The sequence below is a fragment of the Pyrus communis genome, chromosome 13 (genome assembly GCF_963583255.1).
Source record: "Pyrus communis chromosome 13, drPyrComm1.1, whole genome shotgun sequence".
In the NCBI taxonomy this organism is placed as follows: Eukaryota; Viridiplantae; Streptophyta; class Magnoliopsida; order Rosales; family Rosaceae; genus Pyrus; species Pyrus communis.
The window spans coordinates 17070682-17085716 of NC_084815.1; the positions used below are offsets into that span (position 1 = coordinate 17070682).

Genomic DNA, 15035 nt, shown 5'->3' on the forward strand with positions numbered 1-15035 from the left:
ATCCGGTATAATTTATAACAATTATACAAAAGGAAAGACAGTATCTTATCAGTTAAAATCTAAATTACAAGTACAAATTTCATGTAAAATTTTACAACTAATAAAATAGCTACTTCAACTTAGACTAAAGGTCTTAAAAACTGCAAGAAGCATGTAGCTCAAATAGTTAGTGGTGTATTCACACACCTACAGTTCCGTGTTCAAATCTCACCTCTCCCAATACTCTAGAGAGGAGGAGGAGGGGGGGGGGGGGGGGGGGGGGGGGGGGTGCCGCCGGGCGGCGGAAGGCTAGAAAAAACTAATGGTACTAATCAATAGAGGCTAGTAATACCAATAATTATAAATTAAAAAATTGCAATAGTAAAATTACAAATAAACAACTCTCAGAATTCTTCAGGGATGCTCTTCAGAACTGGACATGCAGCACATAAAGTGCTAGCTGGGGACGCCTCAACACTGATATGACCCTTCGGAATCTGGGTAAACTCACCAGCTACATCCTTGAAATCAAGAATGCCTCCATTTTTGCACTTCGAAAGCATTCGTGCCGCTTCTTGCTTTGTCATCTTGACTTTCACTCTAATCACCCCTCCTTTCCTATCTTCTAACTCCTTCTTGATCAGTGGTTCAGAATTTTCATAGTAAGTGCAGGTGCCATTAATTTCTTCCTTCCTCGAGGAGAGCTTCTTACTAATTAACTCATCTATGTATACAACATTTTTTACGTAGGGTTTCCTAAGTTCTAGCATGTTATCTATCGGTTTGATCTTATTGAAGAAAGAAAGCAAAGAGTTCAACATTGTTACGAGAGAGAGAGAGAGAGAGAGAGAGAGAGAGAGAGAGAGAGAGAGAGAGTTATGCAACATGTTAGGGTAGGAAAGTGTATATATAGAGAACCTGGAGAAGCTATGGAGTGTTAATTGGGTAAAGATAAGTCTTGATTGTGTGGTTTGGCCAAGCACAGGTGGTAGACTGTCTTATGAGTACTAATGGGACCCCGAAGTATGATTAAGTAAAATTAACGTTGGACAAGAAATCAGAACACTTTAGAAGTGGTCAAAGCTCTTTATATGTATTTGTATTAAAAAAAGTGAAATAGTAACATTTTGCGAATTTATCATTATCAACTAAAAATTTTCTAGTATTGCTCATTCATTTTTTATTCTAATGTTTTGCTCTTGTCTATAATTGTATTTTTATACGATAATGCACAGAAGCAGGAAATTAAGAAAGTATATAACTTATCTTGTGGAAATTTCAAAACCAAATTAAAATATTGAAATAAATATGAGTGGCTTTCATGTACCCCATGAAAGAAGGCAATGTTAACATTCAAAACTTTAGTCAGTTGGACGAATTATATGGTTGATTATCATGTGTTCTGCCGTCTGGTCGATTAATACGCGTTTTGGATATACAGTCTTGCAACTAATGACGCATGAGGCTGACTTGACTTGACAATTGTCATGATGAGTTCAGTACTAACTTGATCAAAGGGGCGGGTCAGGTTGAACAGGGTAAACGAGGTTCGTTCTCTACCCACTCAAGTTACAGACCTTAAATTTTATTTGATACGAAAATTGAAGGATATCTGTCTAATATTACTGGAAAACTCTCCAGTTATTCAAATAATTATATTAGTTTTTTGGTTTTATTAAGAGAAGTAAAAAAGGAAGAATTAAGTTATATCCTGCTGGGGATAAGTATTAAAGCTGAATCACAGTATATGAAAATATGTTACCAAACAAAGTTGTAAGATTTAATTTATCTTTTCATAGATCATTACAATCAAATCTTGGATATGTTTAATTAGGATTTTTTCTTTTAGAAACGATACGATATTTACGATGCATTATTAGATTACATTCACAACAAAGCAACACCACACCACACTACACCACAATGACACAACTAGTTAGATATCAAAGTTATCAAAAGTGTCTGCCGTCATAGCATCCATATAGAGACAACCACAACAATCAGAAGAAAAATGCAGATAGACCATGAGGTCTCAATCACTTCAGCCTCATGGAATTAAGGTCTAATAGAAGCATCATTAAATTGACTAATCTAATCACGTAACGAATACACTGCGAAAGTAAGCAGAAGAAAATTCTAGATTGCCCAAAAGTGCCCTACAACAGCTTGCGCGCCGAACCTCTTTTCATTGGTTAAAAGATCTTTACCCAACGAAATATTCAGTTTGTAGAGGAAATCTGGTCAACATTACGGTTTACATAAAACCTTTACGAGACGGAAAGTATTCGGAGAGCAAACTTTTATTCATCGGGCAAGATTTTGGCGCCAAGAAGAAAAAAATGATGGGCATTACTTTGAGGTTTGCGGGATGAACTCCTAGTTCTACAAAACGTATTTTTGGTAAAAATCTTCTTGTAATCCATGTCAAAAAATTCGAAAACAAGGATATAATTAGCAATAATGCTATTCTTACTATGTTTTTATACCACATTTATATACCACCTTATGTGGCATCTAATGTGGACAACCACATCATTTAAATTAATCAAAATTTAATTTAAATTAAAAACCATTTAATAAACAATAATTAAAAAAAAAAGCTAGAATTAAATGGTGATTGTGGCATATGAGGAGTCTTCTCTTTCCTTCCCCGTTCAATCCTACTCCTTCTCCCGTTTCTTCTTCTACGCCAGTCTTTTCACACCATTTTTTTCAAGTCAGTCAAATCCACCACAATCTAAATTAAATCTCATATGGCAAGGTTCATGCACCCCCCCCCCCCCCCCAAAAAAAAATTGGATTATTGGTACGCATCTATCGTTTTTACTAATGAACCTTGTCGTACACTTGCAGTGGAATTTTCCAAACTCATTCAATTCCGATCAGCCCTGAAACCCCGATTTAGGAGATGGTATGCCTCTGGTGTCTTGAAACTAACTTTGAATCACCAGGAACATTTGAAGTTGGACTATGAGAACTCCCGGATGTCTCCGAGCTCTTGTTCTCTACATGCCCCTTCCTCACAAACCACAATTTGTCAAAGATTCTCCTTGACCTAGATGGCAGCACTTGCGCAACACTTGCATTGTTTTTGCTGCTATTCTTGCCAAGTTTCGCGTTCTTTTAATTCTGGTTTTTTTTTTTAATTATTTGTTTATTAAATGGTTTTTAATTTAAATTAAATTCTAATTAATTTAAATGATGTGGTTGTCGACATCAGATGTCACATAAGGTGGTATATAAATGTGGTATAAAAACATGGTAAGAATAGCATTACTGTATAATTAATCTAAACCTAAATCTAAAGGTATTTGAACCTAAATAAAGTAACATAGGAAAAAAATTCAATGGAAAAAAAAAAAAAAAAAAGGAGGGAAGAAAAAAATAGAAAATGACATATCGGTACTTCGTTACCGATCTTCGTTGAGGATATCACTACCATGCTAGCAACTTACTCAATTAGACTTGCTAACTTCATAGCGATCCCCCCTTTTCAATTTTTTTGTTCTTTTTCAGTTTTTTATTTATTAATTTTTCTTTTATTTCTCTTACCATAACAACAAATTATCATATTCACGTTTTCTAATCAATTTTAAAAACTTTTACAAGATTCATTATAAGCCAAAATTTGAGTCATTCTAAGTGCACCACATGTTTTCTAAAATTAATTTAGGACATTCCAACATGTGGTGTAATTAGAATGACTCAAATTTTGGCTTATAATGAATCTTGTAAAAGTTCTTAAAATTGATTGGAAAACGTGAATATGATAATTTGCTGTTATGGTAAGAGAAATAAAAGAAAAATTAATAAATAAAAAACTGAAAAAGAACAAAAAAATTGAAAAGGGGGGATCGCTATGAAGCTAGCAAGTCTGATTGAGTAAGTTGCTAGCATGGTAGTGATATCCTCAACGAAGATGATAATTTGCTATTATGGTAAGAGAAATCAAAGAAAAATTAAAATGACTCAACTTATCATTTTGCACTGAATATAAATTTATAGAACATTAAAATGATAGTTTGGTGGTGTGGTATGGGAAAAATGAAAATTTAACAAAAAAATTAATAAATAAATAATAAAATAAATCAATTAATGGTTTAGGCACAACGAGACGTAGCTCAAACTCATGCCCAAGCCCAAACTCGTGCCCTCAGGAAGGTCCAAGGTGAAGTAGAAGCGATGAAGGCCGATGAGGTTTAGAGTTTAGGGGTTTATGAATAGTAATGGGTGAATAGTAACACCCTGAGTTTAGCATGGCAAAAGTCCATCTCGTTTTCCGTGAGCGAAGCCTGCCTCATCTTCTATGCACCTGAGTTCGTATTGTTTAGCATACATGGAATGCATCTTGTTTTGGGTGCCACATTTATTGACCACTAGGTAATCCACCAGTAAGTCCCATCAACTCTTTATCCAAACTAGGGGTAGGAAATTTTGCCATAAACCGATTTACCGACCGAACCATACTGATCGATTCATAAAGGTATGGTATATTTTTGGCATTTTATCATAATCGGTTGGCATTATACCAAACCGACAATTAATGGCATGGCTTTAGTATTGGATTTTGTATATCGGCGGTATGCCATACCGACCAATATATATATATATATATATATAAAGATATTTTCTATTTAGATATTTTAGGTATTTTTTACATGTTTGACTCCTCAGTTTTAGGGTTTTAAAAATAAGGGTTGTTCAATTTTTTTTTCCCTAACTCTTGCACGACTTCGAGCAGCCTTGATCTATCAATTTTCTTCTTTTCTTAAACGCACACCTCCTTGGTTATAAGGAGATCTTATAACCAGAACCATACTTTTGAAGTTTTTGTTTATGCATTAGTTGCTACAATTGAATTTAGACAATTATATTACTTAGACTTTTGAGTTTGTAAACTTATAACTATTTGGATTATGTTTGCTGACAATTGTTGTTGGCTTATTAAGTTTTGATCTGATTTCCATTTTAATTTTTTAAGTCATCATTATGTTGGCTTATCATCAATTGAAAAATAGCGGCAGCAACTTCTTTTTCTCTTTTCTGGTTTGTTGTTTATGGGTCGGTGCATGTTCTTGAGCTATTGTTTTTGTAGCTTATTTGCAACCACCTGTTATGCCATTACCAACTGAACCAACCAATAATTTTGGTTGAACCGATTTTTGGCAACCACAAGAAGACGGTTGGCTAGCGGTAAATGATTTTCAGTAATTATGTGTATATGGCTGGCAGGTGGCACAAGGAATTTGGCACGGTTTGCTAACCGAACCTAGCCCTAATCCAAACCATCTTCTTGAACACTTTCAATTGCAGTTCTTGCAGAACTTTCTGGTTTTTCTTCCTGTTTCGGCGGCAACCCATGCTGATGCTTCTTCCTCTTCGACATCTCTTTTAAGCTCTTGTAGTAAACCTGCTCCGCCATTGCAGAGCCCTTTGCCTAGCAAGATTTCGGATAAATTAAATTTGGCAGAGGGTCTTAGGGGGTGAGTTGATGGCATCTATAAGCTGGATTCGAGAGATCACTTCTCCCAAGAAAATTGGATTTAAGAAGAGGCCCTTGAAAGCTTGGAATAGCCATGCTAGAAGCCATTGTTTTACAGCTTCAATCAACTAATGAGAGCGATAAGGTATTTAGGCTTATAACAAGCAAGAGATGTGGGCGCGATGCTACAAGATTGAAAATCGTATATTTAGTACTATTTACATTCAAAAGATACTTGATGTGTACGTGCATACTATTAACAAACAAAAGATTGGTAGATAGTTCTATTTACATGCAAAAGATAGTACTTGATGTGTATGTACATAATATTTACATAGGATAGATTATCTTATTTACATACAAAAGATGGTCACAACATTAAGAGTTGTTCATTTATCTTCTTTGGGTTGTTGAGGTGTCTTCTATCTTGTTAATGTATTTGTACCCTTCTCTACCAAGCTGTTCAAAAATAAACGCGACCTTTCAATAAAAATTAGAACCGGTGTGATACATTTTAAAAATAGATAGAAAAAAGGAAATTTGGAATTCGAACCTCTGCATGCATCTGGAAATCGAACCTCGGTATTGGAAGATCTTTTACAGATGGTCAAAATTGTACAAAGTGAACTAAAGTGTTCGATATTAGAATTCTTTATTCTGCATTTAACTCCCTACTCTTTTGGTAGATTATCTCATCAACCAATAAGTGGTATCCATTGAACCATTCATAAAGGAATAGAAATGAAGGAGTTCAACAATTTATCAGTTAAGTATCCAAACATTTCAAGGATATGCAGCAAAATTCATCAGTGTTAGTCGATGAAAAATGTAACACACTCATAGATGCATACTGAGCAACCGTAAATGAAGAATCTGAATTGACTATCAGCACTGCATAATTTCTAATTGACTATGATAAAGAAATCTAGTGAACAGTTTTGAGTTTTAGGAGAATAGGCAATCATGTTTGATCAATGCATTAAAAGCGTGAGGCGTGGGCGAGGTGTCCGAGGGATAGCCCAACCTAGGCGTGAGGCGAAGCCTCACGAGACCTAAATTTTCTAATATATACACTGAGCGTACACATATATTACATTAAAAAAGAAGAAGATATTAATCAATAATCACCCTGAGCATACACATATATTATAAATACATATACACACACACATGTATATAATAGAGGATGAAAAGCATAATGAGCACATATATAACAATGCACGCAAACAGCACACACATCCATTATATAAAAAAAAAAATAAAAAAAAAAAAAAAGCAGAGAGATGATAGTGCAAGGAAGATGTATGAGGCAGTTAAAACCATACCCAAATTTTGAGTTTAGGAGTAAAAATAAAATAAAAACCCTTAAGGAGCACCTAGGCGGCTCCGGCGACGCCTTCCGCCGCCTTTCACCCACTCCCTCAAAACAGAGGCCGCAACCCTCAAGCCCAGCCTCACAAGGCACCTAGGCGCGCCCTGAGGTGAGCCTTTTAAAGCATTGTGTTTGATAGACAATTAATAATTCAAAAAAAATTGAGCGATGAAAGGGTGTATAACTGTTTTGCAGACAAAAAAAATATGGTTTCATAATTGCTTGGCGAATCTAATACATATTTGGTTGGAGCCTTTGGAGTGGAAGGGTATACATATCTGGATCAAGAACATTGATAGTGTTTTAGCACCCTCTAACGGTTGAGATTCATGTTGTGGCCTTGTGGAAGGTAGCAAAATCCTGATACGGTTCCTAGACTCCCTAAATCTGCATTTATAATTATTTTTCAAATGAGGAGGAGGATGTTAGCTTAGTTTAGAAAGCTAATGTATCTACATGTTTGGATTTGAATGTAATTTTGGGTATTTTGAAAGAAGAGGTGAAAAATTCATACGATGCTCTGTATGAGTGTAATTTTGGGATGTTTAGATTGATGACCTGACTGATTCTTAATCATTATGCAAGATGAAGAGAACAAAGAGATTATAGAAATAGAAAGGGAAAACAGAGGAAACTTAGAGAGAGAAACAAAATGATTTCTCACTTATATTTTCTTGATTGAATTTCTGGTTACAAACTATTGCTATATAGATGGATATCACCTAACTGACTTATCCGAATCTTACAATTCCAACAATCCTAATTGCCTTATCTATATACTCTAACATCCCCCCGCAAGCTCATGGGGGTCCAAGCATGAGATTGTTGCAGTGAGTGTTGAACAATGGTGAACTCAGGCCTTTGGTAAGAACGTCAGCAATTGCTAGGAAGAAGAGACAAACTAAACCAATAAGCTTCTTAACAGATGACCATCATGAGAATAGATTTTGATACGTCATAAAAGATTGATTGAATTCTTCCAACCAAATGCACAAGTAATCTAATTATAGCAATAAGAAATTCCAACTCAAACTGTAAAAGCCAGCCCAGTAACCCAACAATTAAGAAAGAAGAAATCATTCTCAAAGTATATCCAAGATAAATGCTTCTGAACAAAAACGTGGGGCCTCCACCTTTGTCGAAAATTCTCATATGGTAGCCTAACTGAGTATCACATATACTTCCACCATTGCATAACCGAAGTACATAAAATCTTCGGAACTCATGTACAACAGTTTGAGTAGGAACACCAATTTTCACCTTGTTGTTAGAGTTAAGAACTGGAAATGTCACTTGAATACACGATTGTAAATCCACTGAAATCAACTGAGAGTTTGCACTTTCCTTGTCAATACATTCCAAAACTTGTTTTTCTACATCATCTAAAAACATTTCATCACGATCGTTCTACTTTGAAGCACTGATAGAAGCTCCCGTTGCGAAATTAAGTGGCAGGGAAGATTCAAGGTAATGAGATAAAGAATTGACCATAACAGAGTCCGTCTCAATTGAATCCATTGAATCAGAAACTCAAAGTTGATCCGGCAAGTTTGAATCTTGTGTAATAGATGAGTTAGTAGTTTGAGTAGAACAATGGGCAACAAGATGATCCTTATATGAACAAGTTTGACATGTAGTAATTGCACGTGACAGAAAACTAGGATATGAAGGAAGTGAGCCAAGAATTCCATTATAACTATCAACATTATTACTATAGCTTGACTGGCATGAACTAGAATTGGATTGAGCATGGTAACCACCATTGAAGCCAGCATGAAATTGAAAGCTAAAGAGAGGAAAGAAAGAACCTTTTTTTCTCACATTCAACAAGAGCACAATCCAAAATGGCTTCCTCAGTGAGCAATTATGAACAAAAGTCCTTGAGTGAAATGATACTCTCACACCCTCTGAGTACACATTTAAATGTGTTGTATTTTGGAGAGAGTCCATTCAACGCAATGATCACAAAGTCTTCATCAGCAAATGTGACACCAAGAATAAAAAGTCCATCCTTTGCTTATTTAATTCTTTGAAGATACTGGGAAATTGAATTTGATCCCTTCTTAATGTTGTAAAAATCATTTTGTAATTTGATTATACTAGTTTTTGTACTTGGGAAGAAAAACTGGTTTTGAATACGAACTCACATCTTTTGAGAACTCTTGCTACCAATCACATAGGAAATATCAAATGAAGAAAGTGTGTCAGTAATTAACAACATCAAGGAATGATCATACATTTTCCAGACTTTGTACTCAACATTTTCAATTCTTGAAGATGAAGTACCAAACGTTACCTCTGAATCCCCTGAAGAAGTAGAAGAAAACTGAGCAAGATAGAGATTTGATCCGTCAACAAACCCCATAAGTCCATGGACTTCAAGCCTCAACTGCATCTGAAAATACCATTGTAGATAGTTGTTCTCATCCAGTTTCACAGTAACAGACATGGAAACGGATGAAATCAATGTAGTGATCGGTGACTGCAAGATTTGAAGTTGATTCGCAGTTACCATTTTGGAAAATTGTAAAGAAATCTTTCTGAGGAAAAGGCTCAAACACCTGGTGTGCACAATCTTTCAAAGCGATGAATGAAGAATTGGGCTTACAGCTGCGAACCCACAAAACAAAGCAAGTCTTCCCTTAGCTACCCACTTTATCAGAGAGAGAGAGAGAGAGAGAGAGAGAGAGAGAGCGAGTGTAGTTTGAATTGGCCAGCAAGTCGACTCAATTACCACAATGAAGATGCCAAGCGAGCCAACTCGGATAATCCTAGCAGTGAACGAGTCAACCATCAAAGGCTACCTGCACACCTCGATCAGCAACAAAAGAAAGAATCGAAGAAGATGGTTACAGAAGAAGAAAGAATTTCGTGTAGCGGAAGCAAAAGAAAGGATCGAAGAAGCTGATCAAGCTTTAATGGCTCTGATACCATGTTAACCATTATGCAGGAAGAAGAGAACAGAGAGATTATAGAAGAAGAAGGAGAAAACAGAGGAAACTTAGAGAGAGAAAGAGAATGATTTCTCACTTGTATTTTCTTGATTGATTTTCTGATTACAAACTATTGCTATATAGATGGATATCACCTAACTAACTTATCCGAATCTTACAATTCTAACTGCCTTATCTATATACTCTAATATTGGTGACATCATTTTCTAGTGGAAAGAATGTGAATTCTGTTCCAAACTGTTACCGAGACATCACGTTGTAGAGACAAATTTACAGTACATTATAATTATTAGACAGGAACATCACGATGATGATAAATCAATTTCACGTAAGTTATTTTCTGTCATCCCAATGAGATAAAATTATAAATTTTTTGTTATATAACTGTGGAAGAAGTTAGTGCAAGCTAGTGCAAAGAGGTCATGTAAAGTGTAGATGTTGTAGTTGTGGAGTCCAATCTCGATGGTTGTGAGGCGTCGTATAAATCAAGGAATTTTCTTGCCTTTGAAATGATTTCATTCTTTGTGTTTAGTGATCGGATGATAATGTATTGAATTTGAGGGAGTCGATTCTGAACACATCTCCCACCAAAAGTCCAATTTCTCCAAATTAAGGGTTTAATTTAAAGCTGCTAGACCCACCTAAGTGTCATATTTCTCTACCCACATTATATTCTCACTCACCATGAAAAGATAAAAAATTAAAATGTTATTTCTCAACCTACTATTATTCTTAAAATAAGCTTCAATATGCTATTTTCTCATCCACTATTATTTCTAAAAAATTAAAATGTTATTTCCCCAACACCGAAATCTCCTTCGACGATAATCTATCAGCAAATGAATGACATTTCAAATGCTCTGTTGCCGTTATTATGCACTCCAATAGCTGTCATTAATATTCAATCATCATCATTTGCTAGCTTCTTACCCCTTAATTGAAAAGGGTATCCACACTTTTTCGTTCCAAAATTCCTCCTATCCTCATGCCTCGTCTTTTTTGCAAATTCAAGTTACATATTGTCCATACATATCACAACTCAATGTAAGTTTCGAGCTCCTATTACCTTTTGGCATCCAACATATTATTATTATATAGCTTTTAAGGTCCTTATCGGTCATTTTACAAATAGAAAAACTTGTAATTAAAATTCTCATTAAAAGGTGAGTGGGAAGATATGATATTGGCACGGGAATAACAACACTCTTAACTTATATGTTGTACTAAGTCACACTCGTTTTTTCACTCTCAACCACTAGTGTTTATAAACGCATGAGTAATCTGTGATAAAAACTTAACTCCTTATTTTAATTTTGATTATGAATAAGTAAACACGTCCAAAACAAATTTCATGATGGTTAGATATTCACCTTGATTCAACATAATCAATTATTCAAATCGATGATTCCCCAAAACACAAAAAAACAATTGACATGGGATTTGGTTATAAAACAACGATGGCGCTCGGCCAATTAGGGAATAAAATATAAAAGAAATTATATCCAACAAATGCTAGGTGGGTAATCACACTTCAGACATGATAATTACAAAGTTTGGAATATAATCATCATTAAGGTTGTGTTCATCTATCCATTTGCAAACCAAGTAGAACATCACATGGTCCCGGCGGGGGTAAAACAGTCATATCACATCTAAAGCTGAACTTCTTATGTTACCAAATAGTCAACACCGAATGGGATCAAACGTTTTCCCATGAACACGAGGGGTCAAGGACCCTCCGACCTCCCATCAGCTTCCTTGTCTTCCTGTTAAACTCTCCTTGTACGGCTACGATTCCCTCTCTGTGCCCATAGCTTTTAGTTTCTACATAAAATAAATACAATTATCTGTGTCCAAAGTATTTCTTTGTTTTTATGCTGCAATTTGCTTGGTATGTATGCTGTATACTCAGTCGATCAAATTCAAGTAAGTTTTAATCTTGCTCTTTTTGGTGGAATTGTTATGTTGATTGATTTTGATTAGATTTATTTGGAACATGATGATTCTTTTGATTAGATTTGGTTTAGCAGATTCTTGCTGTGTTTTTTTTTGCTCTTCAAATCATGTATTTTTCTTGCTTTTACTTCTTTCCCCATGTTTTAATATCTCAGCTTTTGGTAGTTTCACAAATCATTCAGTGGAGAATTATGCGTTTTTTAATTAATTTGTGTTGAATTGAGTTCGCGTGATTAAATCCAAGTTGTTAAGACCTGCTTTCGGTGTATTTCAATTTTTCAAGTGTTAATTAATATGCTTTTTGTTTTTCTGCATTAAATGTCTGAAAAAAAAAACATGGGGATGCAGACTTGCAGAGCAACATATAGCTATGGATCTCATGTGATTTAGTGTGAGTGATCAGAGCAGATGTTTTGGTGGTTATTAGAAGTTCAAGGTTAAGACATTGAAAAGGAGAAATAGTTAAAAAGGATAGCTGTTGGTAAAGATGACGCCGGTCAGAAGGCGAAATAAGGATTTCTGTGGTGAATCAAAGTAGTTAGTACGAGGCTTTGTTCTTTTGGTCTAAGTTGTATTTGTTGCAGAAAAAAGGTATTCCTCACATGAAAATTCTTTGATGTTATCTCAAGGTTTTGGCAAGATAACTTATTTCTACTCTAGGATCGAAAACTAGGATTCCCATTTCACAAGATAGTTAATTACATGAGATCCACAACCATATTTCTCTGCCATTGATCTTCATAGAATCTATATATATACATATATGATGCTGTGGTTGGATGAATAATTTATTGTATAATAATTTACAGTTTGTCATTCTATACGTGTTGATTATCGATTCTCATTAACATGGTATGAACACAGGTCTGCACTCACTCCTAGAAGTGTACGTAAGCTTCATGGATGATGGACTTGGAAATATAAAGATCGTCCCAGATCATTTTAAAGCATCCGAACTCAATATAGACTCTTTTCAAGACGTAGCTTCTTTTATCTTGCGACCAAGAACTGATAACTATCTGAGGTATTTCTTTTTCTTTGGAGAAAATAAAAGAACAAGAAAAAATAAAAATTTAAGAATAAGGTCATTCAAATTAAAGCTATCTGGTGTAGCATAGGTCCCGTTCGTGGAGTAGGCGAAAATTAAGAAGTGAAGCATACATGTTGAAATTCTTTAGTCTGCGGGGACTGCCGTGGGGGTCTAGCACAGATGGGGAAGAAAAGGTTGATTCAGTAACTCTTTCAGTTCCTCGATTGAGTCCTCTGAAAATTCCATGTCCCTAACAGCTAGAATTGTTTTAACTGTCAGGTTGAGCTAACTGCTGTGGAACTAGAATCACTTCGAACGGATCTTGCTGATTTAGAAGAGAAGGAAGCGCACTTGAAAGCTCAGTACGGGAATTTGATACTTTTACCATTACATGTGATTTGCGTCTTTGCACACTACATGATAGTTATAATGCTTTTGAACATTTTCAGTTTTTAGCTGAGGTCTTATATCACTTTGTGTTAGTGGACCAGAATTTGTTTCCCTTTTAGGATAGGCTTTGAACTGAAATTATGTCCTCGTCATATCAATCATGAACTGCTTATGTTTTATGCAGATTGGAACATGTTGATCAAATTTTGCGATCTGCTCGTCTCTCTGGCTATTTGTACATCCGAACTGTAATGACCACCCCCTAGTCAATTTTTACTTTGAGCATGTACTTAGTGCATAATGCCAATTATGGTTTGCTTATATTCTCTCTTTTCGATTTGATAGAGGTGGAAACCACTACCAGGAGAACCTCCCCCTCTTGATGATACTGACGTTGATGACTGGCTTCCTCGCTTTGTTGTCTTGCAAGGGCCGTGCATTTTCTTCTACTTGTTTTCCACGGGTAAATATTCAATGAATCATAGTCCCCTGATGTCCTAGCGTCATTCTTCCCATGCGGACTTGAACATATTCTGACCGCTGATGAGCTCCTTCTTCTTCCAGATTTGAGTCCTCAAGACTCCACCCTATTAGCTGATATTGTTGAAGTAAGCCCCTTGCCCAGCTTTACACGAGACGATGAAGGAACTCGGCATGCATTTTGTATCTTAACTAGTCAAGGACTGCGATTCGAGTGCTCAAGCGCTTCTAAGGCGCAGGTACGCCAGTTTTTTCTTTGTTTTGGTGTAGTGTTCTTAAAGCTATGCCTTCATTCTATGTTGATTTCTTGCGTTCTTTTTTCCTACTGCCAAATTGTCCGTATTATCAATTATACGATTAAGTTCTCGCGTTTTCTCAGGTGGACTCGTGGTTGTCAGCGTTACGAACGGACTGCGAATTGGAGGGTTCAGATGCCACAGATCCAAAGGACTCGTGAGATGCAAAATTAGACAGTTTAGGAGCAGCAAGTTGTAGATAGGTAGAAATGTAAAACCCATACTTACATTAGTTCGTCTGACTCTGATGTTATAAAACTGGTTCATATTTTCTGACGTACTTACCATATAAGAATTAATAACAGAATCTAATTGAAGCAGCAATGTTATTACTGATATTGGATGCCCGTATTCTTCTTCCTCAAGTGATTACCATTACGTGTTGCCTTTTCATTTACTTTGTTTGAATGCATATCATTGTCTCTTTCCTCCATAAATGGGTGGCAATGGGTTTTGTTGGGGTTTATCCATGTTTATCTGTATATTGTTCGGTGTCAAATCCACGGATTGATTGACACGTAAAACGAAATACGAAAAGTTATATAGTAAAAAAAATTGAGAAAATTTTTCATTTTAACTGTAATAGTTCAATAATGTTAAAGGTGGGCACATGGAATCCTATATTCGTGCGGATTCTAAGTCGCCTTTAATTTGACAGTAAGAAGCACCAGGTATTCACCCTAATTGAATAAAAGCTATATTTATGGAGCAAACTCTACTACGTTGTAGTTAATATTGTTTAGGAATGTGATTGTGTAAAATTAAAAATAGAATTTGGGATATCTAATCCTTTATGACCTATATTCTTTGTGAGGCAACTAAAGCCAACCTAATTAGTATAAATAAAGGTATAGGGCTATGAGGAAGAGTGTGATTCACAACCCCGAGTTCTCTTTCTCCCTCTTGTTGTCCCCTCTTTACCCTCACCATACAAATTTTCCTTCAACACGTTATCAGGACTAATTGTCTCTCTGGAGGGAAGATTGAGTCAAGAACGGTGTCTTTGTAATCATATGTCTAGTGGGGAAGTTAGTTAGCTAGTTGATAATGCTACAACGCATACCATCTTGCGTGAATGCAAGTACTTCACCAACTT

General features: G+C 35.7%; 1 protein-coding gene across 1 annotated transcript; it reads left to right on the top strand.

The window, feature by feature from the left end:
• Positions 1-11469: 11469 nt before the first annotated feature.
• Positions 11470-14263, top strand: LOC137713085 (uncharacterized). The gene is made up of 8 exons (XM_068452336.1): positions 11470-11569; positions 12608-12767; positions 12862-12967; positions 13053-13135; positions 13348-13411; positions 13509-13626; positions 13728-13882; positions 14023-14263. The coding sequence occupies exons 2-8, from the start codon at positions 12643-12645 to the stop codon at positions 14098-14100; spliced, it is 729 nt and encodes a 242-aa protein (XP_068308437.1). The 5' UTR covers positions 11470-11569; positions 12608-12642; the 3' UTR covers positions 14101-14263.
• The last annotated feature ends 772 nt before the right edge of the window (positions 14264-15035 follow it).

Excerpts from the sequence above, each read along its gene's own strand:
- LOC137713085 (XM_068452336.1), top strand. The coding sequence starts at position 12,643 with ATGGATGATGGACTTGGAAATATAAAGATCGTCCCAGATCATTTTAAA. Across the intron at positions 12,768-12,861 it reads AGAACTGATAACTATCTGAG|GTCCCGTTCGTGGAGTAGGC; the intron begins GTATTTCTTTTT and ends GGTGTAGCATAG. Across the intron at positions 12,968-13,052 it reads GCACAGATGGGGAAGAAAAG|GTTGAGCTAACTGCTGTGGA; the intron begins GTTGATTCAGTA and ends TTTAACTGTCAG.